At 40.5% G+C, this 27,719-nt stretch overlaps 1 protein-coding gene across 1 annotated transcript in view; it reads right to left on the bottom strand.

The window, feature by feature from the left end:
* DCBLD1 (discoidin, CUB and LCCL domain containing 1) overlaps positions 1-27,719 on the bottom strand; it is a 59,809-nt gene that overhangs the window by 24,047 nt on the left and 8,043 nt on the right. Inside the window, exons 2-5 of the mRNA XM_030316232.1 lie at positions 25,832-26,044; positions 9,078-9,212; positions 7,317-7,368; positions 4,874-4,946 (exon numbers count right to left, since the gene is read on the bottom strand). Coding sequence (XP_030172092.1) covers positions 4,874-4,946; positions 7,317-7,368; positions 9,078-9,212; positions 25,832-26,044 — 473 coding nt within the window. The remainder of the gene's footprint in view (positions 1-4,873; positions 4,947-7,316; positions 7,369-9,077; positions 9,213-25,831; positions 26,045-27,719) is intronic.

Below are 27,719 nucleotides of genomic sequence, written 5' to 3'. Positions count from 1 at the left end.
CTGAAGTTTCTTGCATGGGATGTTAAAATAACAAATAAACTCTTTATTGCTGAGGGAAACACTACACTTCGACTGTTTGTTTCTCTCAATCTCCTGAAGTCATTTAGAAATAGCCTGTGCCGTCACAAAACAGCCTTTCATAAGTTTACAAGAATTGAAATTATACCATGCGTACTTTCAGACCACAATGCTGTGAAGCTTGAAATCAACCACAGGAAAAAGTCTGGAAAACCTCCAAAAGCATGGAGGTTAAAGAACACCCTACTAAAGAATGAGTGGGTCAACCAGGCAATTAGAGAAGAAATCAAAAAATATATGGACACAAACGAAAATGAAAATACAACAATCCAGACACTTTGGGATGCAGCGAAGGCAGTCCTGAGAGGAAAATACATCGCAATCCAGGCCTATCTCAAGAAACAAGAAAAATCCCAAATACAAAATCTAACAGCACACCTAAAGGAAATAGAAGCAGAACAGCAAAGGCAGCCTAAACCCAGCAGAAGAGGAGAAATAAGAACGATCAGAGCAGAAATAAACAATATAGAATCTAAAAAAACTGTAGAGCAGATCAACGAAACCAAGAGTTGGTTTTTTGAAAAAATAAACAAAATTGACAAACCTCTAGCCAGGCTTCTCAAAAAGAAAAGGGAGATGACCCAAATAGATAAAATCATGAATGAAAATGGAATTATTACAACCAATCCCTCAGAGATACAAACAATTATCAGGGAATACTATGAAAAATTATATGCCAACAAATTGGACAACCTGGAAGAAATGGACAAATTCCTAAACACCCACACCCTTCCAAAACTCAATCAGGAGGAAAGAGAAAGCTTGAACAGACCCATAACCAGCAAAGAAATTGAATCGGTTTTCAAAAATCTCCCAACCAACAAATAAGAGTCCAGGACCAGATGGCTTCCCAGGGGAGTTCTACCAGACGTTTAAAGCAGAGATAATACCTATACCTATCCTTCTCAAGCTATTCCAAGAAATAGAAAGGGAAGGAAAACTTCCAGACTCATTCTATGAAGCCAGTATTACTTTGATTCCTAAACCAGACAGAGACCCAGTAAAAAAAGAGAACTACAGGCCAATAACCCTGATGAATATGGATGCAAAAATTCTCAATAAGATACTAGCAAATCGAATTCAACAGCATATAAAAAGAATTATTCACCATGATCAAGTGGGATTCATTCCTGGGATGCAGGGCTGGTTCAACATTCGCAAATCAATCAACGTGATACATCACATTAATAAAAAAAAAAAGAGAAGAACCATATGATCCTGTCAATCGATGCAGAAAAGGCCTTTGACAAAATCCAGCACCGTTTCTTAATAAAAACCTTGAGAAAGTCGGGATAGAAGGAACATACTTACACATCATAAAAGCCATTTATGAAAAGCCCACAGCTAACATCATCCTCAATGGGGAAAAACTGAGAGCTTTTTCCCTGAGATCAGGAACACGACAGGGATGCCCACTCTCACCGCTGTTGTTTAACATAGTGCTGGAAGTTCTAGCATCAGCAATCAGACAACAAAAGGAAATCAAAGGCATCAAAATTGGCAAAGATGAAGTCAAGCTTTCGCTTTTTGCAGATGACATGATATTATACATGGAAAATCCGATAGACTCCGCCAAAAGTCTGCTAGAACTGATACATGAATTCAGCAAAGTTGCAGGATACAAAACCAATGTACAGAAATCAGTTGCATTCTTATACACTAACAATGAAGCAACAGAAAGACAAATAAAGAAACTGATCCCGTTCACAATTGCACCAAGAAGCATAAAATACCTAGGAATAAATCTAACCAAAGATGTAAAAGATCTGTATGCTGAAAACTATAGAAAGCTTATGAAGGTAGTTGAAGAAGATATAAAGAAATGGAAAGACATTCCCTGCTCATGGATTGGAAGAATAAATATTGTCAAAATGTCAATACTACCCAAAGCTATCTACACACTCAATGCAATCCCAATCAAAATTGCACCAGCATTCTTCTCGAAACTAGAACAAGCAATCCTAAAATTCATATGGAACCACAAAAGGCCCCGAATAGCCAAAGGAATTTTGAAGAAGACCAAAGCAGGAGGCATCACAATCCCAGACTTTAGCCTCTACTACAAAGCTGTCATCATCAAGACAGCATGGTATTGGCACAAAAACAGACACATAGACCAATGGAATAGAATAGAAACCTCAGAACTAGACCCACAAACGTATGGCCAACTAATCTTTGACAAAGCAGGAAAGAACATCCAATGGGAAAAAGACAGTCTCTTTAACAAATGGTGCTGGGAGAGCTGGACAGCAACATGCAGAAGGTTGAAACTAGATCACTTTCTCACACCATTCACAAAAATAAATTCAAAATGGATAAAGGACCTGAATGTGAGACAGGAAACCATCAAAACCCTAGAGGAGAAAGCAGGAAAAGACCTCTCTGACCTCAGCTGTAGCAATCTCTTACTCGACACATCCCCAAAGGCAAGGGAATTAAAAGCAAAAATGAATTACTGGAACCTTATGAAGATAAAAAGCTTCTGCACAGCAAAGGAAACAACCAACAAAACTAAAAGGCAACCAACGGAATGGGAAGAGATATTTGCAAATGACATATCGGACAAAGGGCTAGTATCCAAAATCTATAAAGAGCTCACCAAACTCCACACCCGAAAAACAAATAACCCAGTGAAGAAATGGGTAGAAAACATGAATAGACACTTCTCTAAAGAAGACATCCGGATGGCCAACAGGCACATGAAAAGATGTTCAACGTCGCTCCTTATCAGGGAAATACAAATCAAAACCACACTCAGATATCACCTCACGCCAGTCAGAGTGGCCAAAATGAACAAATCAGGAGACTATAGATGCTGGAGAGGATGTGGAGAAACGGGAACCCTCTTGCACTGTTGGTGGGAATGCAAATTGGTGCAGCCGCTCTGGAAAGCAGTGTGGAGGTTCCTCAGAAAATTAAAAATAGACCTACCCTATGACCCAGCAATAGCACTGCTAGGAATTTACCCAAGGGATACAGGAGTACTGATGCATAGGGGCACTTGTACCCCAATGTTTATAGCAGCACTCTCAACAATAGCCACATTGTGGAAAGAGCCTAAATGTCCATCAACTGATGAATGGATAAAGAAATTGTGGTTTATATACACAATGGAATACTACATGGCAAGGAGAAAGAATGAAATATGGCCTTTTGTAGCAACGTGGATGGAACTGGAGAGTGTGATGCTAAGTGAAATAAGTCATACAGAGAAAGACAGATACCATATGTTTTCACTCTTATGTAGATCCCGAGAAACTTAACAGAAACCCATGCGGGAGGGGAAGGAAAAAAAAAAAAAAGAGGTTAGAGTGGGAGAAAGCCAAAGCATAAGAGACTGTTAAAAACTGAGAACAAACTGAGGGTTGGTGGGGGATGGGAGGGAGGGGAGGGTGGGTGATGGGTATTGAGGAGGGCACCTTTTGGGATGAGCACTGGGTGTTGTATGGAAACCAATTTGACAATAAATTTCATATATTGAAAAAAAAAAAAAAAAAAAGAAATAGCCTGTACCAAGTATATCTTAAATCGAGGTATTGTAAAACATTTTAAGATTCAAACAATTTATAGGCCAAATGAATATCCTATGCCAATCTTGTAAATAAAGACACTACACAATAAAGGAAAACAAAGAGCATAATCTGCTGCTTCCAGAATCAGGATATACTAAAAGCAAAAATTAAAGCCAAGTTTGTTTTTCCCCTGCTAGAGATAAAATTATCAATCACCTGGAACATGTATGGTTTTTTCCATGCTTGAAGACACATGTCAGTAACTCTCAGGAAAGTTCCAACACTACACAGATTTTCACATTTCATAACTCAAGCCAATTCCCAGATGCTGTAAACTCAACTATTTTATTTTTTTAATATTTATTTATTTTTGGGGGGGGGAGGGGGGGGGGGAGAGAGGGAGAGGGAGAGAGAGAGAGAGAGAGAGAGAGGGAGGGAGAGAGAGAGAGAGAGAGAGAGAGAGAGAGAGAGAGAGAAAGAAGGACGGGCAGAGAGACAGAGAGAGAGAAAGAGAATCCCAAGCAGGCTCTGTGCTGTCAGCATTTCTATTCTGTGCTGACAGCACAGAGCCGGGTGCAGAGCTCGATCTCACAAACTGTGAGATCATGACCTGAGCCGAAACCAAGAGTTGGATTCTTAACCGACTGAACCACCCAGGTGCTCCTGAATGAAACTATTTTAAATAGCAATGTTAATATTCAAAAATCAGATATCAAATTTCCAGGATAGAGATCTGCAAATAACAAGAAATAAAGGACTGTGTATATGGAGACAGGACATATACTTTAGGGAAAATGTCTTGTGAATTTATTTTTCTCTGGGAACAATGTGTGTAACCAGAGAGTCTCATTCTGCATAAGAAACTGGGGTGTGAGGAAGGAAGGAATACTATGTAAGTGCAGGGCAGATGGCTTCACTGCTCCCAGACACAATGTTGTTATCCTGTGATGTGAATGTTCATGTCCTTGGCTATGCTATATGAATCAGCTGGAGCATTAAAATAAAGAAAATAGATGGAATTATACTCTTAGGGTTGAAAAGGGCTTTGTCTACCATTTCATTTACAGCATGCTTAAGTGGAAATGCATGGGAAAACAGGAATGAATGCATGAATAACCTTGGTTTTTATACTTATTATTTCATTTATTTTCAGAAAATAGAAACTTGCACATTTATCTATGGGGTTTGAGATCTTATTTGACTTTACTTCAGGATGCATTTAGGCAGAGCAATAAGTACTTTTTAATTTCCACCATGCCCTATAATTACTGTCAGGTACTTACATCTCTGTATCCATCCACCAGATTCCCAGAAATGTCTCCTGCTATGTCTCTACAACCAGCCGGGCAGAATTTACTGGAAAAATAAAATAAAGAATTTGTATTTTATTGAATCATAATTAAACTAAAAAGTATAAATTACACTTAAACATATTTCTCCTCTATAGAACATGCAAGAGGGAATTATGCTGTTTATTTGATACTGATAGCACATCTAAATTTGGACTAGCCACAGCCTAAGTGCTTAATATTCACACATGGCTAGTATTGGACAATGACGGTCTACATTAGTTACAGATTACTTTTGCAATTGGAAGTAATTCATTGTGGTATAATTAAGAAACTGTAAGGCATTTCAAGTGTATATCGTGATGATTTATGTTCCCCAACTAGTAAATTAGCATATCCATCACCTCGCATATTGTAATATCTAAATATATAAACATTTAAAATATATGTAATATGTATATTTTTGGTGAGAACATTTAAGTTCTACTCTCAGCAAATTTTAATTATATAATATAGCGTTGTCAGCGTAGTCAGGTTACACATTAGATTCATCTTATGGCTGCATACATTAATCAAAAACATTAATATCTCTGTATCAAATACATGAACAGTCATATTAAGTCCAACACAAAGACTGAATAGACTCGTTAATTTAGTTCAGTTTTGCTGTCAAATGAATTTAAGGTCACACTAATCAGGTACTGCCACCAAATGAGTTACAAAAACCTTTTGACTTTCAAAGCTTTCTACATTTCACGATTATAGGTGAGGGAGTGTGGACGTGTATATCACCGTACCTCATCTTTAAATACTACAAAACAACTGAGTTACAGCCTAGATGATCTGGCACCATAACATCACTCTGTAGGCCCGAATGTATTCTTTTCTGTAGGACAGGAAATGAACATTGATGCCTACAGGCCCTCTCACCACTGGGACTCTATAGGTACAGCTGGAAAGATCTCAGAGAATGTTGGCATGTGTTTATATTGAATGAATGGCAACCTTACAGGGCAGCTGTAATTAATTACTGGTTTTTTTCAATTTTGTTTTCTAATTATTTAAATTATTGACCATTTTCATTTTTGTTTCTCTACTAGACTTAATAATAGATAACACTAGAACTGATTCTGCATATAAAATAATTTTATTTATTAGAATGTCTAAGATGGTCAGGACCATAGACCCTTGGGCCTCCCTGGGCAAGCTACTTCACTAGTTTGTGCCTCTATTTGCAGGATCTCACAGAACCTACCTCGCAGGGATGCTGGAACAGTCACATGAGTTATATACGCAAAGGCCAGGGAGCTATGACTGGCATTAACAAAGCACTCAAAGGAGTTATAGCTGGAGTTAGTGTTGTTGACAATCCTCTCTAGAACACTGGTTCTCAACAGGGAGTGAATTTTGCCCACCCTGGAAGACCTCTGGCAATGTCTAGAAACATTTTTGTTATCACAACTGGAACGGACAGGGTAGAGGCCAGGGATACTGGTAAATATCCAACAATGCACAGAACAGCTCTCCAAACAAAGAATCGTCTAACCCAAAACACCATAGTGCCAAGGCTGAGAAATCCTGCTCTAGACTCTTATTATATAGATGAGGAAAGGTACATCAAAGAGATTGAGTAATTTTCTAGTTAAAGTAAAGCTAGGATCAAATATTTCATCTCCTATTCTCAGTAGGTTTCTCCTCTGTGGGAAAGACAAGATCAGCTCCCTCTGAAAGTGAAGAAATTCTAAAAGTCACTTGCAAATGCTGGCTGGGTTAAAAAAAATACACACTACTCTGGGCTCCATTATGCTCATTGGTATCAAAGTAGAGCTCAGGAGTCAGCAAACTGTGGCTCATGGGCCAAATCTGTGCTGCTGCTTCTTTTTGTAAATAAAGTTTTATTTACACATTTGTTTACATATTGTCTATGACTGCTTTTGCATTACAGCAACAACAGAAACTATAAATGGATGCAAAAGAGACTGGACGACCTGCACAATCGAAAATATTTACTATCTGGCCCTGGACAAAAGGTCTGCTGACTCTGCTATATAAGAAATCATTTCAAGTATTCCTCATTAGTTAGAATATTAACACTGTATGGGTGCTTGGGTGCCTCAGTAGGTTGAGCATGGGATTCCTGACTTCGGCTCAGGTCATGATCTCACAATTTGTGAGACTGAGCCCCGTGCTGCGGTCTACACTGACAGTGTGGAGTCTACTTGGTATTCTCTCTCTCCCCCTCTCTCTGCCCCTACTCTGCTCACTTGCATGTGCTCGCTCTCTCTCTCTCAAAATAAATAAATTAAAAAAAAAAAAAAAGAACATAAATGCTGTAAAAAAATTAAATACAAATAAGGTACTTTATCTGGTTTAATGTGAAGGAAAACAAAATGTTCAGCAACATATGACTGCAGCACAGCTAGGACAGTGTACTTACCTGTATTCTGGCTTCAAATAATGGTTAGCTCGTTCCAAACATGTTATTAAATCTGTCGTAAATAAAGGTAATTGCAATTAGAAGCCTGAATGGAAGTTAGGACACTCATGCTAAAAAAAAAAAAATAATAAAGAACTTGAAAGAATTTTAAATAAAAGAATTTAATAATTTTAAATAAAAAAGAACTTTTAAAAAGTGTTTATCTGGGGCGCCTGGGTGGCGCAGTCGGTTGAGCGTCCGACTTCAGCCAGGTCACGATCTCGCGGTCCGTGAGTTCGAGCCCCGCGTCGGGCTCTGGGCTGATGGCTCGGAGCCTGGAGCCTGTTTCCGATTCTGTGTCTCCCTCTCTCTCTGCCCCTCCCCCGTTCATGCTCTGTCTCTCTCTGTCCCAAAAATAAATAAAACGTTGAAAAAAAAAAAAGAAAAAAAAATTTAAAAAAAAAAAATAAAAAAAAAAATAAAAAGTGTTTATCCACTATCTAGTTATTATCTGAATTTTTTCCATTTAAAAATAAATCAACACTGAGAACACTATCTTCAGGATTTAATCAGTCTCCTCCATTTCTCTTTTCTACCACAAACGATGGTTTTTCAGCAACTGACCAATGGATGATAACAGAAACTATTTCAAACAGAAAAACCAACATTGACTCATTACTGTCTACCAAATGCCTACAAAGATCATGTGCATAACCTCTCTTGGCAGGAGGAAAACAATTTCAAAAGCCTGACTTAGTTCACAGAGAAGATTCGGGAACATTTTAATTTAGCAATTTAGCTAGTGGCATCTGAGTGACCATGGAACCGCATGTTTACTGAGAATACAACCTTTTCACTTTGATCAGTCAGGACCAAGGACTTAAAAAGAGGATGTTCTTTTCTTTTGGAGTATAGAACTGAATGGACACTCAGCAACAGAGATGTTAAGGTACTGTGGATTTTGATGCATTTAGTTCAACCTAGTATAGTTTCCACAATATTCCACACTTGCTGCAATAGTTCTTTCTTTCCTTAATATTTTCAATAGTTCTTAGGGAACAACATATGGTGAACACTAGCCATGCTGGGATTGGCCAGATTTGATTGGCTGAGAGGGAAATGAATGGTGCACCCCCTTCCCAGAGCATTTCTGGCCAGACGGGACTGAGCGCAGAAACTCTGGGCACGTCTGTGACCCTGGGCAGACGTGGAGTGCACTGCACAGTCATCACTCCGGGGCACGAGAGGCCTGGACAGGAGGCCATGCTTTCCTCCCTTGTCAGTATTCATGCTCCCTTCTCTCCTGCTCAAGTATCAGCTCCATGGTTAAGGCACACTGTGACAGTGACTCCACATGTGACTCACACTCACATGCCTCTTCTATGCTGGTGCACTGGTATATGTGAATGAGGGTGGGGCAGAGGGCAAAGGTGACGCTGGCTAAATGGTTTGTCCCCTAAGCTAAGAAGGGTTGGTGGAGGGCTCCAGAGAATAGGCAGACCTTAGCAGCCAGACCTTAAAATAGACCTGAAAATGTACCATCCAAGGTTTCTAGGAAAACGAGATCAACCCTTTCTCATATAGGTCAGCTGATCAATCTAACAAGCTTGATACATGTATTCTGAGTTCAGATCTAACTGCTTACAAGGACATAACATTCTACTCTTCCTACACATACTCGGTACCTGAGGTCACAATTCTATCCAGAGACGGTTATAAGTAGCAAGAGGAATTCATAGACAGACACACGTTTACAGATTTGTGTTGATTCTTTTGCTATACCTGGATGGTCGCTGCTGGCATAGGTCAGCAAAAATCCCCGCCCGGAAATGTGGGATCCACTCTCAAAGCGAACAGTGACTTCGTTTGTGTTCAGTAGGAGTTCTTTGGGAACAGGCATACTTCCACAATATGGTCCTAAAAACAAAGCACACTTTTGGCACATTCAAAATTTAGGCCAGCACAAAGAATGGGCATATTTCTTTCCTTAAAGGTGAAATTTAGCAGACAACACATATATAAGATGGTAATCTTTACCCAACTGAAGTTTTGCTTAATAGTGGAACTGCTGATTAGTGCCTGAATGTGGACTTGATTGTACTGACAAGCCAAGGGGGGAAGTGGCTAACTCCAGATAAGCAATAGGCTAGACCCAGTCAATTGTGAACAACCCAAGAGATAGGTTCTAGTTTTTGTAAAAGACGACTAACAAAGGTTAAACACATTAGGTAGTGAAGAAAATGTTATCATAAAAGTGATATTCTAGGGACCTCCTAAATTTGCTCAAAGAAACTCACAAATTTTTTTCCAAGGAGGTTCCAGAGCTAAAAGGAGGTTCCAGAACTAAAAGACTGCCAATGCGTGGTAACAATCTTGTTTTCATGCAATTTATACATTTATCTCTCTCTTACAGTACCTTCTGGTTAACCCATATAATTTATTTTGATTTGCAAAATGAAGTTTATAAAAAGGCAGAGGAATCTCTAAAGGCTTTTGAAATACCATAGTATAAGTCATGCAATTAGAATATAACACAGTTTTCTAGATTGAGTTGCTTGAAAAGCAATAGGAAGCTCAATGAACTCTCAAAGGACAAAATTAGATTTTGAACTGAACAAGAAAAACAGATCTTCCTAAGGCTACTCAAGTTCAAGTTTAGCTTGTAAACGGTCATCTTAAAAAGTCATGTATGTTGGGGCACCCGAGTGGCAGAGTCAGTGAAACGACCGACTTCAGCTCAAGTCATGATCTCACAGCTCGTGGTTCGAGCCCTGCATCGGGCTCTGTGCTGACAGCTCGGAGCCTGATGCCCGGAGCCTGCTTCATATTCTGTGTCTCCCTCTCTCTCTGCCCCTCCCCCACCCATGCTCTGTCTCTCTCGGTCTCAAAAATAAATAAACATAAAAAAATTTTAAGTCACGTATGCAAGACATAATAATCCTAAGAAAATAGGGATTAGCAAAAGCCAATTTTGACAACAGGTATTCTTCATTAACCAAATAAAACAGGATGGGAAGAGTCAACAGCAACATCAGGTAATAGGCAAGAGACAGCAGTGCCAACATCAGGTAAGGAAGGAGGAAGATGGAAAGAAAAAGGTCCAGGAGAGGATCATGAACCCAACTAGGCACTCCTCTCCTGCCATAAGGGACCAGATTTCTCCACTGTCCTTCCAGGTTTCAGCTTCAGAAGATGTAACAGAATAAAAGAGAAATGCTATGTGTTTACCTTTGTGCCTCGAATCTCTGTTATTCCCTATTATTGAATGAGAGTGAAATCCAAATAGAAAAAGATTACTTAGAGACAATCATCATATATAATTACTTACATGAGTTAATACTAGCAAACTGCTTAGAACAGTACCTCGCATGAGGGCTATAGAAGTACTTCATAGTAAGTAGTGAGTAGTTAAATACATAAATCTATTAAAACAAATAAACAATGCTTGTTTTCCTTTTAGACTACACCCCATGGAGTTAGAAACTTTTCTATCCATCACTTTTTCTATCCAGCAGCTTGTACAATACCTGGCACGTGGTAGCCTTCCAAATATTGTTAGAATTGAAATGAAGCTAAATGTTCTTTTTTTTAATGTTTATTTATTTTTGAGAGAAAGAGAGACAGAGCGTGAGCGTGGGAGGAGTAGAGAGAGAGGGAGACACAGAATCTGAAGCAGGCTCCAGGCTCTGAGCTGTCAGCACAGAGCCCGACGCGGGGCTTGAACTCACGAGCTGTGAGATCATGACCTGAGCCGAAATCAGCTGCCCAACCAATTGAGCCACCCAGGCGCCCCCTAAATGTTCTTTTATTTGCAACAGTTTTTAAAAGCCACACCTGATTATAAAGATGCATAAAAGATTTAATCCTGGCATTAAAAATATTTTTTAATGTTTATTTTTGAGAGAGAGAGAGAGAGAGAGAGAGAGAGAGAATGCATGAGAGCGAGTGTGAGCAGGGGAGGGGCAGAGAGAGAGAGAGGGAGAAACAGAATCCCAAGCAGGCTCCAGGCTCTGAGCTGTCAGCACAGAGTCTGACACAGGGTTCGAACCCATGAACCATGAGATCATGACCTGAGCCAAAGTCTGGGGCTTAACTGTCTGAGCCACCCAGGCACCCCTAATCCTGGCATTTTAAAATATCATGAAGGGGCGCCTGGGTGGCACAGTCGGTTAAGCGTCCGACTTCAGCCAGGTCACGATCTCGCGGTCCGTGAGTTCGAGCCCCGCGTCAGGCTCTGGGCTGATGGCTCACAGCCTGGAGCCTGTTTCCAGTTCTGTGTCTCCCTCTCTCTCTGCCCCTCCCCCGTTCATGCTCTGTCTCTCTCTGTCCCAAAAATAAATAAACGTTGAAAAAAAAAATATCATGAAAAGGTCAGGAAAAGAAATGTGGAAAAGCAAGGGAGGAAAGAAAATCATTCGTGTAATAAATATATAGATGTTTATGAACTTTAATAGTGCTCACAGCATGGTAGATAAGCAATTTACACTAAATCCATTTTTGTATAATAAAGTTGAAGGATGAACATTTTTTCAAAATTAAAGTGAGTCAGGTTACTGTACTTCACTTTTGCAACTCATTCTTAGTTCACATATACTTGAAATTCCTTTTTTGTGCAGATGAGTGAAGAGACTTGCTTTGCAAATCTAATAAAAATGAAATAACTAGTAACTTCTTGCTACTCATAAATGAGAATATTTTTCTAACCAAACTTATCTTTTCCAATACGAAATAAGAACGTATATCCTCCTCTCCAAATGGTGATGATATTGATCTCTCAAATTTCTATAGCATTCCAATAAGTCCTAATAAAAACAGTGAGGTAAGCAAGTCTAAATTGATCATCAATAAGAATTTGTTTGAATTCTTTTTAGTTGAAATATATTTGATATATAACACTGTAAATCTAAAGTATACTATGTATTCATTTGATATATTTATGTACTTTAATGTGATTGTCACTGGAAAGATAATTAGCACTTCCATCATGTTACATAACTGGAATTATTAGTCTCTTAGAAAGTTTGGTGATTATACAGTGGACCCTTGAACAATGTGGTGGTTAGGGGCGCCAACCCCTGTGCAGCTGAAAACCTGTGTGTACCTTTTGAGTCTCCAAAAAGTTGACTACTAATAGCCTGTTTTTTTTAATTTTCATACTAATAGCCTACTGATGATCAGAAGCCTTACCAATAATATAAAGAGCCAATGAACACATATTTTATATGTATTACATACTATATTTTATAATAAAGCTAAAGAAAAGAAAGTATTAAGAAAATCATGAAAACACATTTACAGTACCGTATTAAAAAAACAACTCATATGTAAGTGATCTGCATAATTCAAACCTGCATTGCTCAAGGGTCAACTTTAACTCAATACTGTTTCCTATATTCACTATACTGTGAATTAGATTAGGGTTTATTTACTACTTGTTACAAGCTTGTACCCATAAATAACATCTGGCTTATCCACCCCACCTCATCCCCATCCTCTGGTACCCATGCCATTTTACTCTGTTTTTATGAGCTTGGCTTTTTTAGATTCCATAGATAAGCAATATCTTATAGTACTTGTCTTTCTCTGTCTGATTTATCCCACTTAGCATAATGTGCTCCTGGTCCATCCATGTAGTTGCAAATGGCAGGATGTCCTTTCTCTTGCCTCAACAACTGGATTTTTTTTTTTTTCAGATTTTTATGGAACAGTTGAAAGTAACGGTTGCAACACTGCATATATTTTACAGAGAAGAGACAAGAGCGTATATCATCATGCTAAGTTGTCGGGCAATGTATATCATTTCCTACACCAAAAAACCACATAAATACAGTAAAACTCTAATTCGGTTGTATCCTCCCAAAGTCATGATAGGAATGTGGGTTGGGAGAAGTTCAAAGATAAAATGTAAACACATACATTCCTTTAATCACCTGTGCCCCCCAGGCTCCAGACCTTCTCCTCTTCTTACAAACAGATTGCAAAAATGCAACTAAGCCCTACAGGGGATGGAATGGACCCTCCCTCTATCAACGCAGCATTAGAAGTTATTTTGATGGGTTCATCACAGCACAACCCTCACAACAGCAGAAGGCAGCTTCAGTCCCCTGTGGAGGCTGGAAGTAGAATGCTGACGGTGGTACTGCCTATGGCAAAACATCCACATTATTTCCTGTCTGAAGTCCTGACAGATAGATTCCCTTTCACAGAATGAAAGTTAACAACTGCATTCCTAGAGTTAAAAGGGAAAGAGATGAAAACAGAAAAAATGTGACTGGCTGTGAGAGGGAAAAATAATGGGAAAGCACTGAAGGGTCCTACCAGTTTGTGCCAAGCAATGTTTTCAGTTCTCAGCCAAACTCTGTGGAGGATTATACCTTTTCTTATGAAAAAGCCTGTCTCCACCCTCAGCTGGCCAGACAATATATGTCACTGTTAGTGGTCTCCATCCCGACTTTTAAAAAGGGTCTACGCCTATACTTAGACATTCACAAAGACAATTCCAATGGAAACCCAAATGAAAGCGTGGTGACTCTGTCCATGGTTATGGTCTCTGTCCTGGGCAGTGTTCCTGGACTGGTAAACCTGTCTCAGTTCACAGACTGAACTAGTCTTTCTTGAGGGGGTCTTAAGAACATGAGCAGACCTCCACATAGGACTCACAGTTCTGCACGGGCGTTTGCTTCACAAGCGGCGGTGCTGTGTGCTTTGCAGCCCTTGGACTTGGTAGCTCCCACTCTCCCTCACCTCTGACCTTGTCGGCGAAGCAGATTTCTTACTTCGCCATCCCCAGTTCCCGCCAGACTGGGGCACAGCAGAAAAGCAGTTAGTTCATCAAGTAGGCAGACAAATCAGGAAAGATAAACACCTCTCCCTTTTGTGAAACCGAATTGGTAGCCCTGGATGGTGGGAAGGGCTATCAGTGACACCAAACGGAATAGCACCGTGGCATCTGGCACCAGACAGGAGACCAAGACCTGGCAGACAATGGGCTGATTCCTTGGACAAAAGGATAAAAGGCCAGGAACCGTAGGAGCTGCCTTCATTGAGCACAGTAGGCCAGTTCCTCTCAACACATCCCTTGTCTGGAGCTACTGTTCCATGAGCAGCTGAGAGGAAAACCCTTTATCTTTCCTCGTGTGAATAAAAGAAAACTGTCCTACAAGGAAGAATAAACTGCCCCGAGCCAAGCCCAGAATCCTCTTGCTTGTCTGGCAATCTGACAATCTGTTCTGTACTACAATTTATGCTACTGCTACATTCTCTGAGGACTGTCTGGGACTCTACATTACAAGGCAATAATAGTGTGGTTGATAACTGCTCCAAGCCATTTTGGGTGGGCATATGCATTTCACTTTGAAACTGATGAAACTAAGCTTTTGTTTCCTCTGTGAAAGGGTGTGTTTTAAAAATGGTGGGTATGCCATTAAAAAAAAAAAAAAAAAAGACTCCTGCCCACCCATAACCATACAAAAACAGAGACCAAAGAGAAACCTAACTCCTGAGAGCTCTGTCATAAATCAAATTAAGCAACAACAAAACAACCTCCTGAAAACTTTCATTAACCTGATGAACACCCTCTGAAACACACATTTAATTTCTCATGACAGATAAGAACGTGCCGATGAGTCGAAGTGACCCTTCCAAGGGAGTGTCACGGGAGGAGCCAGCCACATCACACGCTGCTGGCTGCCAGGAAGGTGGTAGCTGGAGCGGCCCGGATTTGTGCTCGGAGCCGTGCTGATAAAGCAATCTCTAGAAATGCTGAAGCTGCAAACGCCTTCACACTTGCGACTGTTTTCCGTTTGCTTTTTCAGTGCAGTCAGATGGCACGGTTGTCCTCGCCTGCCAATTGCAGTAGGGTCATCGTACAAAATTACAGAATTTTCAGGGCCATTTTCTTTGAAAAGGAGAGAAATTAGCATAAAAAAGGATATTCCTGGACTATGCTATTAAAACCATAGTCACGTAAGAATGTAAGTGGATACGTATCCCTGGAGAGTTTTGGTCTCTGGTTCCCAGACAAAAATCAGTGACAGATGATAAATGAACCAGGCAGATTCCAAGACAAAGGTGCAGCTTTCCTTGGGGCTATGAGACGCAGGTCAAGAGATGCTGGAACACCAGGGCTCACAACCCACCTAGGCCATTCCCTCTCTCCCAACAAAAGATGGCAGTTACAGAAACTCATCACAGTGTCTCCAGGGAAGAAGGATCTGGGGAAAAGGAGGAGGAGGAGGCCCATAGCTTTTTCTCTCTGAGGCTTACAGTTATGTCAATGAGGTACCTTGTGTGGAAGGTACCTCAATATAACCTTTCTTAATAAGTTTCTTTTTGAATTCTATCATGGCATAAAAGACAAAACAAAATAAAAAAACAAGTAAACAAAAAGTAGTCTTTCTCAAGAATGTCCAAAACGCAGACCCAATCAGAACAAAATAGACTTCTGAGGCCCAAAACAACTTCGCACAAGCTAGAAATTTCTTCAAAGGCTTTTGTTTTATTTTTAAAAGTTGTAAGAGTTTTGCATGCTTCATAATATGGCTGGGAGACATAAACCATTTATAAAATAGAAGTTACTAATCTTGTGCTTTCTCCCTATTTAGGATTTTTAAAAAATCAACAGACAGGGTATAATGCAGTATGCCAGATGTGTATCTTTCTAAAAATTATCATAGAAGTTGTGTTGCAGTTAGGAATGAAAACACTTAGTATCATTTCCCACTTTTCCCTTTTCTCTTGTTCCTGGTGTAATATAAATATTACCAGTTGGCTTCCCATCACTGTACTTCTAGATCACGGACAACGGTTAAAAAAAAATATTGGGAGTGGAGGTGGAAGTGCTGGAAATTTAAGAGAACAATTCTTGGGGTTCCGAGTTTTTCTATATCGCAAATCATTTAGCAGACCACAACTGATTTAACAAATTTACCGTGAGGCTCCTGTGGTAAGCTGGTTTCTTTCTACCTCTAACCACAATGCCTCCTTAAGCATGCTGACTAGGAAGCATTTTCGTTTAAACCTTAACTTTATACTGGTACTCTGTATGTGAGTGATTTCTCAGAACTTCTCCTCAGGATACCTCTATGGGGAGGCCTGGAGAAGCTTCCATCTCTTCCAGCAAATGACAAAACTATAGCTCAGGTTTTCTTCTACACAAACCACTGGATCGGATGGTTTTTGTCATGCAGAATTGGGACACTACAGGGTTTAAGAGTGGAGTCTCTGTAATCAGATGCCCAGACTTGAATCCCACCCAGATCTAGTAGAGTGATAAGGGAGTTACTTGAGGTCTTTGAGCTTCAGTTTTCTTAACTGTGGATATTAATAATAGGCCCTGTCCTTAGGGCCATCATGACAGTGAAAGGGGATAGTGACTCTAAAGAACTAAGCCCAGGGTACAGCATATAACTGAATGCTCACGTGTAAGCACCTTCTACAGTACTTTATGGTCGTTTCTATATAATAAGCAGAGTCCTAAAATTTTATGTTAATCAAGTCTTTTTGAAAATGAAGAGGGGATATTTGCAGAGCTTTTGTAAAAATCCAGATTTTTAAATATATGTTTGCCAAAACCAAGCTACATGCAGTCAGATTCATTAAATGTTCAATAAGCATCAGCAATTCCAAGACTATGCTAAGTATCAGGGCTACTGAAAAAAAAAAAAAAAGAATAAAATGCAATTTCTTGCTCAAGGAACCCTGTACCTTGTGTAAAGAAGCTAACATAATGATCTCAATCTGAGATTCGTGCTCTAGTAAAGGCTTAGAAAATCAACACAAGCCTCAGAGAGAGAGTAAGCGGGGCTATTGGACATCAGAGAAGGCTGTAGGGTAAATTGCATTGGATTTAGTTCGTATGCATGCGCATGTGTGTATGTGTGTGTTAGAAGGGGTGGGAAACACAGGGGAAGGAAAGGAGACCCATAGTAGAAACACCGTCAACAAATGTACAATGGCATAAAGTTGTACAATGTGATGTGTACAATGTGATGTGGAAAAGACACAGACATGGGGAGACCCAGAAATGAGCTGGAAATGAAGGTGGGGAAGAGAGTGAGTGAGCCTTGAATGCCACCCTGACAAGTTTCTGTAACCAAGGGGATACAATTAATAACTTTCAAAATACGGAAAGAAAGAAATTATAATTCTATTCAACAAGATAGCCTTGGCTAGCCTGGAGGGAAGAGAGGCTGGTGAAAGGAGAGAGGGAAACATGGGGAGGCTCTTTCCACAAGAAACAGATACAAAGATGTAGCCTGACAGTGAGAATAAAAAAGCCAAACAGAAACACAACCAACTGTGGGCTTGCAGAATATGTGTTCTTGGTTCATCTCACAAGGCTGGATGGAGAAAATCTGTAGAGGGAGCTGTTTCCGGCTTGGGGAACCCTTGTCACGTGCTTGGAATGCTTTGGGCAAAATGATTTGACCAGGAATGCACCAGGAGGGTAGGGTGCGGCAGCTCAGCCTCTACTGGGTGGAAGGGGAGTATTCAGGGTGCTGAGGGTGGACCGGTGGGAGCGATGAGGATGATGGCTCACACGTGCTGAGTGCTTCCTGTGTGCCAGGCCTCATTCGTTTAAGTTATACATATGTGCCTCAATTACCCATATACAGCTAGATAGTACTGTTTTGCCCATTTTAAACATGGGGGATAGAGACAGAGAAAGACTACATAACTTGCTCAAGGTTAAGCAATTAAAAAATAAGCAGTATGGCAGGAATGTGAAGGCAGGCAGTCTAATTCCAGAGTCCACACTCTTCAGCACAAGTGAGAAATCTAGGCAGAAATGACAGCCTTAATCTCAATCAATGCTGAAGGCCAGCCTGGATTTATTGATCCACAGTGACCCGGGTGGGGAAGCCTATGAGATTCCATCAGAGCAAGGTCATTTGAGATCCTGAGGAGCCACTATCTGGTTTCCACCCAGATTCTTCCAGCAAGTCCATTGTCCAGGAACAACCCTAAACTTCACACATCCAGGGAAGGCCAAGTTTCAAGGGAAACTGGGACCCAGTCAATCTTCCTGAAACATCAGGAAAACAGAAATGACAATTCCTCTGGGGTCCCTGAGGGCAGTGGCAGCAGAAACAAAACTCTTGAGTGAATTCAAATCTCCAGGTCCTTTCTGGTCAGCAAGACGGGAAATGGAACTTAGCCATCGGATGAGTCATAAAGAGTTTTAACGTTGAGAATAATGACCTTTAGTATGCATTCACAGCCCTCCCTCTTTAGTGTCATAAATAAAAGTTAGATATTTCATACTTTAAATGTAGGTATTTTGGTATAACACAGTATCTGAAGCAGCATCTACGTTTTCCCAAAGTTCAAGATATTTTAATGTTTTATATAATTAACCTCTATTAATTTTTTACATTGTGAATATAAAAGGCCAGAGATGGAGAATCAGTACCAAAGCAGCACTCTGAACTGTACTATGAAACAATTCTAAATTTTAAGATATATTATTTAAATAGTCTCTCTGTTTTAATCTTCAAATCCAGGCTTAAAAGTGAACCTGTTCAACCCTAGAGTAGTGTTGGCTACCTCAGTGAAGGTTCTGTGGTCTTATGTGCCCAAATATAAGATGAGTTTCCTCTGAAAAGGTGCCACCTTAGATTTGTGTTTTTCAAAGTCTCCTAGTACACTGACCTCTTTGAACAACAAGGAATCGAATTGTTTTGGGAAGACACTAGAAATACTTAAATGAATGTAGTCTTGAATGCCAAAAAGAGCCCACCTGACAAAGAGCTGTGAAAAGAAACAAAGAAAACAATGCAGTCTTAGTTTGCATTCCTGGGGAGGGGGGGGGGAACACATGACCTCACAATTTCTAATGCTGGAAGTTTTTGCAAACAGGCCTTTCAAAGATCATTTTATTTCAGTTTTTTAAAAATGTTTATTTATTTTTGAGAGAGCGAGTGAGGGAAGGGCAGAGAGAGAGGAAGACAGATTCTGAAGCAGACCCCACGTGATGCGGGGCTCGAATTCTCCAACTGGGAGATCCTGACCTGAGCTGAAGTTGGGCACTCATACCGAATGAGCCACCCAGGTGCCCCTCAAAGATCACTTTAAAAAGGTATAATGTTATATTTGCCAAAAATGCATAATCTGACTTTAATCATGAAGGAACAACAAACCAACCCAAATCAACATTCTACAGAATAAATAGCTGGAACTCTTCAAAACTGGACAAGGGACAAAGTAAGACTGAGGAACTTTCCCAGATTAAAGCAGATGGAGGAGTCATGATAACTGAATGCTTTGTGACCCTAGCTGAATCCTGGAACAGAAAAGAGATGTTCATGAGACGTTCGTGTTTCTTTGGAAGGTAGTCTCAGTTTCTTTGGTCTCTTGAACAGAAACCCAGAATTTCCACAGTTAGAGTGAAAACAACCTCTACTAAGCAAACTGTACTTGTTACTTTGGGGGGGGGGGGGGGGGGGGCGTGGTCAGGATATTAGCACACATGATCTTGAAAGTCAGTGTATATATATTTTAGATCCAAATGTTTTGTAAGTTTAAAAGCAAAACTTGGGGGCGCCTGGGTGGCGCAGTCGGTTAAGCGTCCGACTTCAGCCAGGTCACGATCTTGCGGTCCGTGAGTTCGAGCCCCGCGTCGGGCTCTGGGCTGATGGCTCAGAGCCTGGAGCCTGTTTCCGGTTCTGTGTCTCCCTCTCTCTCTGCCCCTCCCCCGTTCATGCTCTGTCTCTCTCTATCCAAAAAAAAAAAAAAAACATTAAAAAAAAAAAAAAAATTAAACAAAAAAACAAAAAGCAAAACTTGTATTTAAAGATATCTTTTAAAAAAATAAAAATAAAAAAATAAAGATATCTTTAAAAACTTATTTTGCCCTTAAAATTTGTTTTCCCAAAAAAAGGTTGATATACCTTTACTTTGTCAATTTTGCTGCATCCTGGCTGTTTCAAGGGTATTTTGAAAGGAATAATCAGTGTCTTAACTCAGTGATAAATACATATGGAATTCTTCTAACTGATATTGAACCTGAAATATCAACTATAATTATAATATGTGACAAACAGAAGAAGAATAATCCCACCTTGTCTCTATTAGGCCTTTTAAAAGCAATGAGATCAAGTGCATGTTTTGCCTGATTACTGTGATAGTTGGTGTGGTTTACACTTGTTTACAATGCATTTTACTACCATGAGTGTGGATTACAAAAGTGCCCAAAGTATATGAACCAAACATTTAAAACAAAATTGGCATGGGGATGAACTATTAAAAATGAACTGCATCATAATTAAAAGTGCAGAACTTCAGCATACTCACAATTGTTAATGCAATCGGCATTCCAAGTACTTCCATTCTTGGCAAAGCTTACTAACACTAATGCCAGAAAACATTATTCTTTTTCAAAACATTAACTCCACATTCAAAATTCTGATAGTGTTGAGCCTTAAAATCTCTTGGCATGGGTTTTAACAATTCATTGGTTAATGAAAAAAACTGAGTTGGATAAACTAAAACTACTCAGCTATTTCAGTCACGCATGTAATTGTTAGAGCTGTCATATATGGGGATTTCAAAGAGGTATTCCAGAACATACATTCTCCACTGCTGCCCTTGGGCAGGCACTTTGTGCCATCACCACCAGCCCAGACAAGTGTTATGGATCCTGGAGACCCTGCACTACTAGGCCTCTCCCTCCATGGTCATGCCAGGTCCTGTAGCTACACTGGCTGCAGAGTAACCTCCCGCTCTCCCAGGGACCTGGGCAACAGCCCCACAGGAATGCCCACCCCCAGCTGGACACAGGATGACAAAGCACTTGTCCCTCCCTCCTCCTCCTTCCTCCTCCTTTGCAGATGCCTGCACTCCTTAGGGAAGTTCAAACTGGCCAGGGGACTATTTTAACTAAGTTAAAATATTGGTCTAGTTAGTATTTTTGGTCAAAGGAAATCTATTGTTTATTAACATATCAACATCTGATTGTTAAAGAAAAAATAGAAAGTGGAGAGAAGATATAACAATACCGATAGTTAAAACTTCTAAAGTGTCACTTTAAGATTCTCCAGAAGTTTTTGGGGTGCCTGGGTGGCTCAGTCGGTTAAGTGTCTGACTTCACCTCAGGTCATGATCTTGTGGTTCGTGAGTTCGAGGCCTGTGTCAGGCTCTGTGCTGACAGCTTGGAGCCTGGAGCCTGCTTCGGATTCTTTGTCTCCCACTCTCTCAGCCCCTACCCTGCTCACACTCTGTCTCTCTCAGACATAATAATAAACGTAAGAAATAAACTTAAGAAAAAAAAGATTCTCCTGAAGTTATGTTGTCTTAGTTGATGCGAAGGTTTTTTTTTCCCAATTGATATATTAGTGTATATTCATGTTTTACCTAATAGTATATCATAAGCATCTTCCCATATTAATAGTCTTTTAAACAAATATGTGTTTAATATGCCAACTAACTGTAACATGTCTTAGTGAACTGGTTCCTTATCATTGAACTTGTTGATGCACTTTTAAAAAAATCATTGATTCACTGAGTCGATCTACTACATTCACGTCACTGGATTCAATATTATAAGCACATAGATAGGAGTCAGTGGCTCTTCTCGGAATGCTTTTCAAAACTACAAAAGATACAAACATACACACAACACATACAGCATATGCATGTCTACACTTTCTATATGTGGCCCTAAGCATTTAATTTTTTTTTAATATATGAAATTTATTGTCAAAATGGTTTCCATACAACACCCAGTACTCATCTCAAAAGGTGCCCTCCTCAATACCCATCACCCTCCCTCCCCTCCCTCCCACCCCCCATCAACCCTCAGTTTGTTCTCAGTTTTTAAGAGTCTCTTATGCTTTGGCTCTCTCCCACTCTAACCTCTTTTTTTTTTCCCTTCCCCTCCCCCATGGGTTTCTGTTAAGTTTCTCAGGATCCACTTAAGAGTGAAACCATATGGTATCTGTCTTTCTCTGTATGGCTTATTTCACTTAGCATCACACTCTCCAGTTCCATCCACGTTGCTACAAAGGGCCATATTTCATTCTTTCTCATTGCCACGTAGTACTCCATTGTGTATATAAACCACAATTTCTTTATCCATTCATCAGTTGATGGACATTTAGGCTCTTTCCATAATTTGGCTATTGTTGAGAGTGCCCTAAGCATTTAATTTTTAAAAAAATATTCTTACAGGACTGAAATATCCTAATTTTCTTTCCAGGTATTTCTTTTATTGCTGATTTCTGTAATCCTTGTCTACTGGGTTTGCCTTAGCACGACCGATCAGGAAATCTCTAAAGTAGCCACAGAAGAAAAATACTGAGCATCTTTAAATGTTTCATCTTAACAACATCCCTAGCCAATTTGGGCGCCTGGGTGGCTCAGTCAGTTAAGCCTCCAACTTTGGCTCAGGTCATGATCTCGTGGTTCGCGAGTTCGAGCCTTGCATCGGGCTCTGTGCTGACAGCTTGGAGCCTGGAGCCTGCTTCGGATTCTGTCTCCCTCTCTCTCTGCTCCTCTCCCATTTACATTCTGTCTCTCTTTCTCAAAAATAAATAAAGATTAAAAAAAAATCCCTAGCCAAAAACATTAACTACACCTGCATGTTAGACAAAACTGCTGTATGATGTAATACTGGGCTGAGACTTTGTTGTGGTTTTCTCTGAGGGGTGGTCCTGGGACAGAGAAGCAGACATCTGGAAACAGAGGTCTTAGAGCCACAAAGACATCGATATAAATCCTCCTCTCATCCCTTACTGAGCTGTGTGATTTTTGGCATGTTAGTCAAAAACAGAAAACAAAAATCCAACAAAAAACCCCAACTCATTGTGCTTCAGTTTCCCTACTTGTAGAAAGGAGGTAAGAAAATAACATTTACCTCCAAGGTGGATGTAAGCGTTCTAGAAAACTTATGTAAGGGTCAAGCATGTGCCTGGCACACAACAGACACTGAATATGCTTATTTCCACAATGAGCATATATTCTGTTTTTAAAAGATAAACCTAGGGGCGCCTGGGTGGCTCAGTCAGTCAAGCGGTCGACTTCGGCTCAGGTCATGATCTCGCGGTCTGTGAGTTCAAGCCCTGCGTCGGGCTCTGTGCTGACAGCTCAGAGCCTGGAGCCTGTTTCAGATTCTTTGTCTCCCTCTCTCTGACCCTCCCCTGTTCATGCTCTGTCTCTCCCTGTCTCAAAAATAAATAAAACGGGGGCGCCTGGGTGGCGCAGTCGGTTAAGCGTCCGACTTCAGCCAGGTCACGATCTCGCGGTCCGTGAGTTCGAGCCCCGCGTCGGGCTCTGGGCTGATGGCTCAGAGCCTTGGAGCCTGTTTCTGATTCTGTGTCTCCCTCTCTCTCTGCCCCTCCCCCGTTCATGCTCTGTCTCTCTCTGTCCCAAAAATAAATAAATGTTGAAAAAAAAATTTAAAAAAAAATAAATAAATAAATAAAACGTTAAAAAAAATAAAAAAAAAAAGATAAACCTAACCATATATAATAAAATATAAAGAGAAAATTTTATTTACTTGGCTTTACTGCTACAGGTGAATTGTAAGCCATTACTCATTTCCTAGTGAAGGGTCTAAGTCTTGAAAATTCAAGAGTCTAGAAATGTAGAGGTCGGTGCCCAGAAGCTGACCATGAGCACCTGGGAATCTACCTCCTAATATGTAGTTAATCCCATGCTTTTCCTCCTTTCTGTATATTCGCGAATACACATAGGAGATGATGAAGTAAAGTCACAGTGTGGGAAAGCCACTTCCACTCTCCAATCCTGCTCCGGAATGATTTGCTCCCCTTTCTAGTTCTTCTCACCTCGCCTCTGATTTGAGAGAGCCCCAAAACAACAGAGGACTACTCTGCTGCTCTGTGAGCAGGTGGAATTAACTGCTCACCTTTCAAGAAAGTAGATGTTCCCCTGGAGACACCAGGGTGGAAAAGCCGATTCTGGCCCTGCAGTGCTTTGCCTCACATTTTACAGGAGAGCTCTGACACTCCACCCTCTCCTCTGAATGTGAATGAAATTTCCTGGCTAATGAGGGTTTCCCTGAAGAGTGCTTCCAAAAAATAATACACATTTGGTCACCAGTAAGTGTTCCCAGGGGCCTTAAGCAACCCTGGAATTCTCATTTTTCCCATTTGAATCAAACTGTGGAGTTAAAAAGTTGCAACCAATCATATGAAATTAACTATCTTTACTCGGTCAGAGCAATTCAGTCATCATTAAAATAGACATAATATTCCCAGGGATACAAAAATCTTGGATTTTTCTTCCCCCCATGGGGGTTAGATAAACACACACATATCTGAATGGTCTCCAGGCTAGTCTGGGCCTCCACGCTGGGAGGAGGGACCAGGAGAGAGGAAACACATCTGTGTGCAAAGGTAAATACAACATTGAAAGTTGTGTGTGTTTGAGACGTTGCCTGTAGAGCTAGTAGGTAGACAAAACTTGCATCATTTTTGGAGTTGTATGCATAGGGAATTTCAGAAAACCTCTAACCTCAATAGACCCTGTACATAAGATTCTGTCTTTGTTTTTGAATTGTCTAAATCCACACTGTTTCCTTGGGCTCAGGATCACAGGGTCACTGTTACAGTGACTGCAGACTCCAATGTACTAACTGCACACCACAAAGCACAAAAAAAGCTTAGTTCAAAAGATTATTTTGAAAACTGTCCTTTGCTTTTGCTGTTCCGTTACCCTGAAAACTCTGACCTCAGACATGCACGGTCCATTCCCTCGAGTCACTTGGGTCTCTGGTCAAATGTTCTCTTACTGGAGAAATCTTCCTGACCGTCCCTTGTGAAGTAGTAGAAACCCACTCAAAAACAGGCCCTGTATCACCTTAGGATGGCTTATTTTTCTTACTCTTATTTTTCTTTAAAAAAATTTTTTTTTTAAGTTTATTTGAGGGAGAGATGGAGAATGAGCAGGGGAGGGGCAGAGAGAGAGAGGGAGAGCTAGCATCCCAAGCAGGCTCTGTGTTGTAAGTACCAAGCCCGATGCCAGGCTTGAACTCATGAACTATGAGATCATGACCTGAGCCAAAACCAAGAGTTGGATGCTCAATTGACTGAGCCACCCAGGCTCCCCTCTTATTCTTATTTTTCTTTCTCCCTACCTCTCATATTATAGGTGCATTTGATTTTCCACCTCCCCTCCCCGGCAATGCAAGCTCCATGAAAGGAGGAACTTTGTTTTTTCGCTGCTATATCCCACAGAGTTCGTGAATACCCCATTACTGTTCAATAAATATTTGCCACATGAATGAATGACTTGTAGATGTTTTAGCCAAATCCCATACATCTCCAATTCTCTTCCCAGCAAGATATAAATGCAAACAAAGCTCCTGGAATACATGTAAGGCTAACACTAAATCTCCTTAGATGTCTTTGTTGCAACTTACAAAGCAAGTGTATCCACATGAGCTATGCTAAGAATTTACAAAAAGCAAGCTTCTCTTCTAATCTTCCCAGGCTATAATACTAATGAACACACAATTTGCCCTCCCTCTCAAGTTTCAAATCATTTCATGCTCACAGAAACCTACATATCTTTCTTACCATACTGATCGGAATTGGTGGTGAAGAGAAGGTAGTCAGAGGCACAGGTCTGGGATTCAATATCCAAATCTCCTAACCTCAGAATCAGTCTCTTCCCTTTTGGTACTCTGATAGTCTTTTCACAAACAGTGTGATTGGGGTAAGTCCCTGGATAATTCTTAGACGTCATTGTGCCGCTGTCCTGATAGGTTACTATGTGCCCACAGCCATCACCTGGTAAAGAAAAAAAAGAATGAAAGAAGTGAAATTAATTCTTATTGAGCATTGAGAGAGTCTAGTACAATCTCCAAGTCATGTATTTATTCCTTCCTTGCAGAGAGAGAAAAGCTAAAAAAAAAAAAAAAAAAAAAAAAAAAAAGAAGAGGAAGAAGAAGAAATTATTTACTATTTCAGGGTATTTCATCTGGTTTCCCAGTTTAATCTTCTGAATATTGATCAAAATGTTTCCGATACTAGAATGGAAAGCCCTTGGCAAACACATCATTTAATCACACTACTTTTTCTAACCATCTATTTATCTACCCACTGAAACTTGCACAGTAGGCCCTCGACACTCACACATTTGCCATTTGTGGCAACGCCACGCAATAGTTTGTGATGGAGAAAATAATCTGACTCGCTTTAGAGGGTCACCATACTGCTACACAAGAAAATGTGCTCCACATGCTGCTGGTAGAATCTGAGACCCAGGCTGAGAGGAGAGTGAGAACCTGTAGGAGGCTAGCAGCCATTTGACATTCGTATCTCAGTTAATGGCAGTCACAGATGTGAAGGTTCCTGATAGACCCAGGATGTGTCATTAGAGATTGTCGAGGGTCTAGTGCATTGAGCGCTTGCCACGTAACTAGACCTGGTATTGTCAGAGACACAAAAAAAGCAGCAAGGGCAGCTTCGCAGAACTAAGAGCAAAACGGGAGACGGTCACATGTTCAACTAATGTAATACTAGGTGCTATGTGCCATATCTGGAACTTAAAGTGCTGAGGAAGGTAGGAGAGAATCGATTTCAGTGAATTATCACACTTCACTAAAATAAATTTTCTTAAGACTTTTCTGAGTAGGAAAAAACATCAATTGACCAACTCGTTGCTCCAGTAGATGAAAATGACTAAATCATTCACTCAGATATCTAAGTGCATGCACAATTGGGTGGGTTGCAAGGTAAATTAGCATACATTGCATTCAAATTGCAAAATTCCTGTGGTTAGTTTGGCTTCACATAAAAGCAAGAATTTCTGCCCTTAGCTGGAGGGAGAGAAAGCAGAAATTAACTGAAGAAGGAATTCTCAGAGTAATAATAAAATGAGAGGCCTCTGCATCCCAAAGTCTCCCACAGAGAAGCCCCAACTTGAGCAGCCTTCTTCCTCCTCTAGCCTCTTCCTGAGCTAGAGGAGGATTGGCCTGGGGCCTTCCTTTATCCCACTCTCTTCTGACCCTGAGGCTCCCAGCCTAAATGATAATGGAGGCTTAGTTAAAAAAAAAAAAGGGGGGGGGGAGGCACAGAACTCCAGAATCTACTCCATTATCAGCAGACAAGTCTAAGGAGAAGATCCACCCATAATCCAGAAACTGCCACAAAATTCCCAGGGCCCCAGACAGGCGGATGGATGGGGAGAGAAGAATTAACCTTACCAAGCGATGGGTCAGAGAAAACCAGCAGAAACACAGGTGGACACTAAGATAAACTACTATGAAACCTGGGCACCTAGGGAGAAGCTGTGCAATTTATCTGGAAGATGATAGAGACCCATACAAGTTTTTGAGAAAGGAGATAATGAAAGAAGTATTTGGAAAAAAAGATAGTCTGGTTTGGCAATGCTACAGGAATTAGGATGTAAAGAGAATCTGGATCAGAGGAGCAGGACAAAGGCTAGGAATGGGGCAGCTAG

Source organism: Lynx canadensis, chromosome B2, assembly GCF_007474595.2.
Source record: "Lynx canadensis isolate LIC74 chromosome B2, mLynCan4.pri.v2, whole genome shotgun sequence".
Classification (NCBI taxonomy): domain Eukaryota; kingdom Metazoa; phylum Chordata; class Mammalia; order Carnivora; family Felidae; genus Lynx; species Lynx canadensis.
This window is presented reverse-complemented; position numbering and strand designations above follow the sequence as displayed.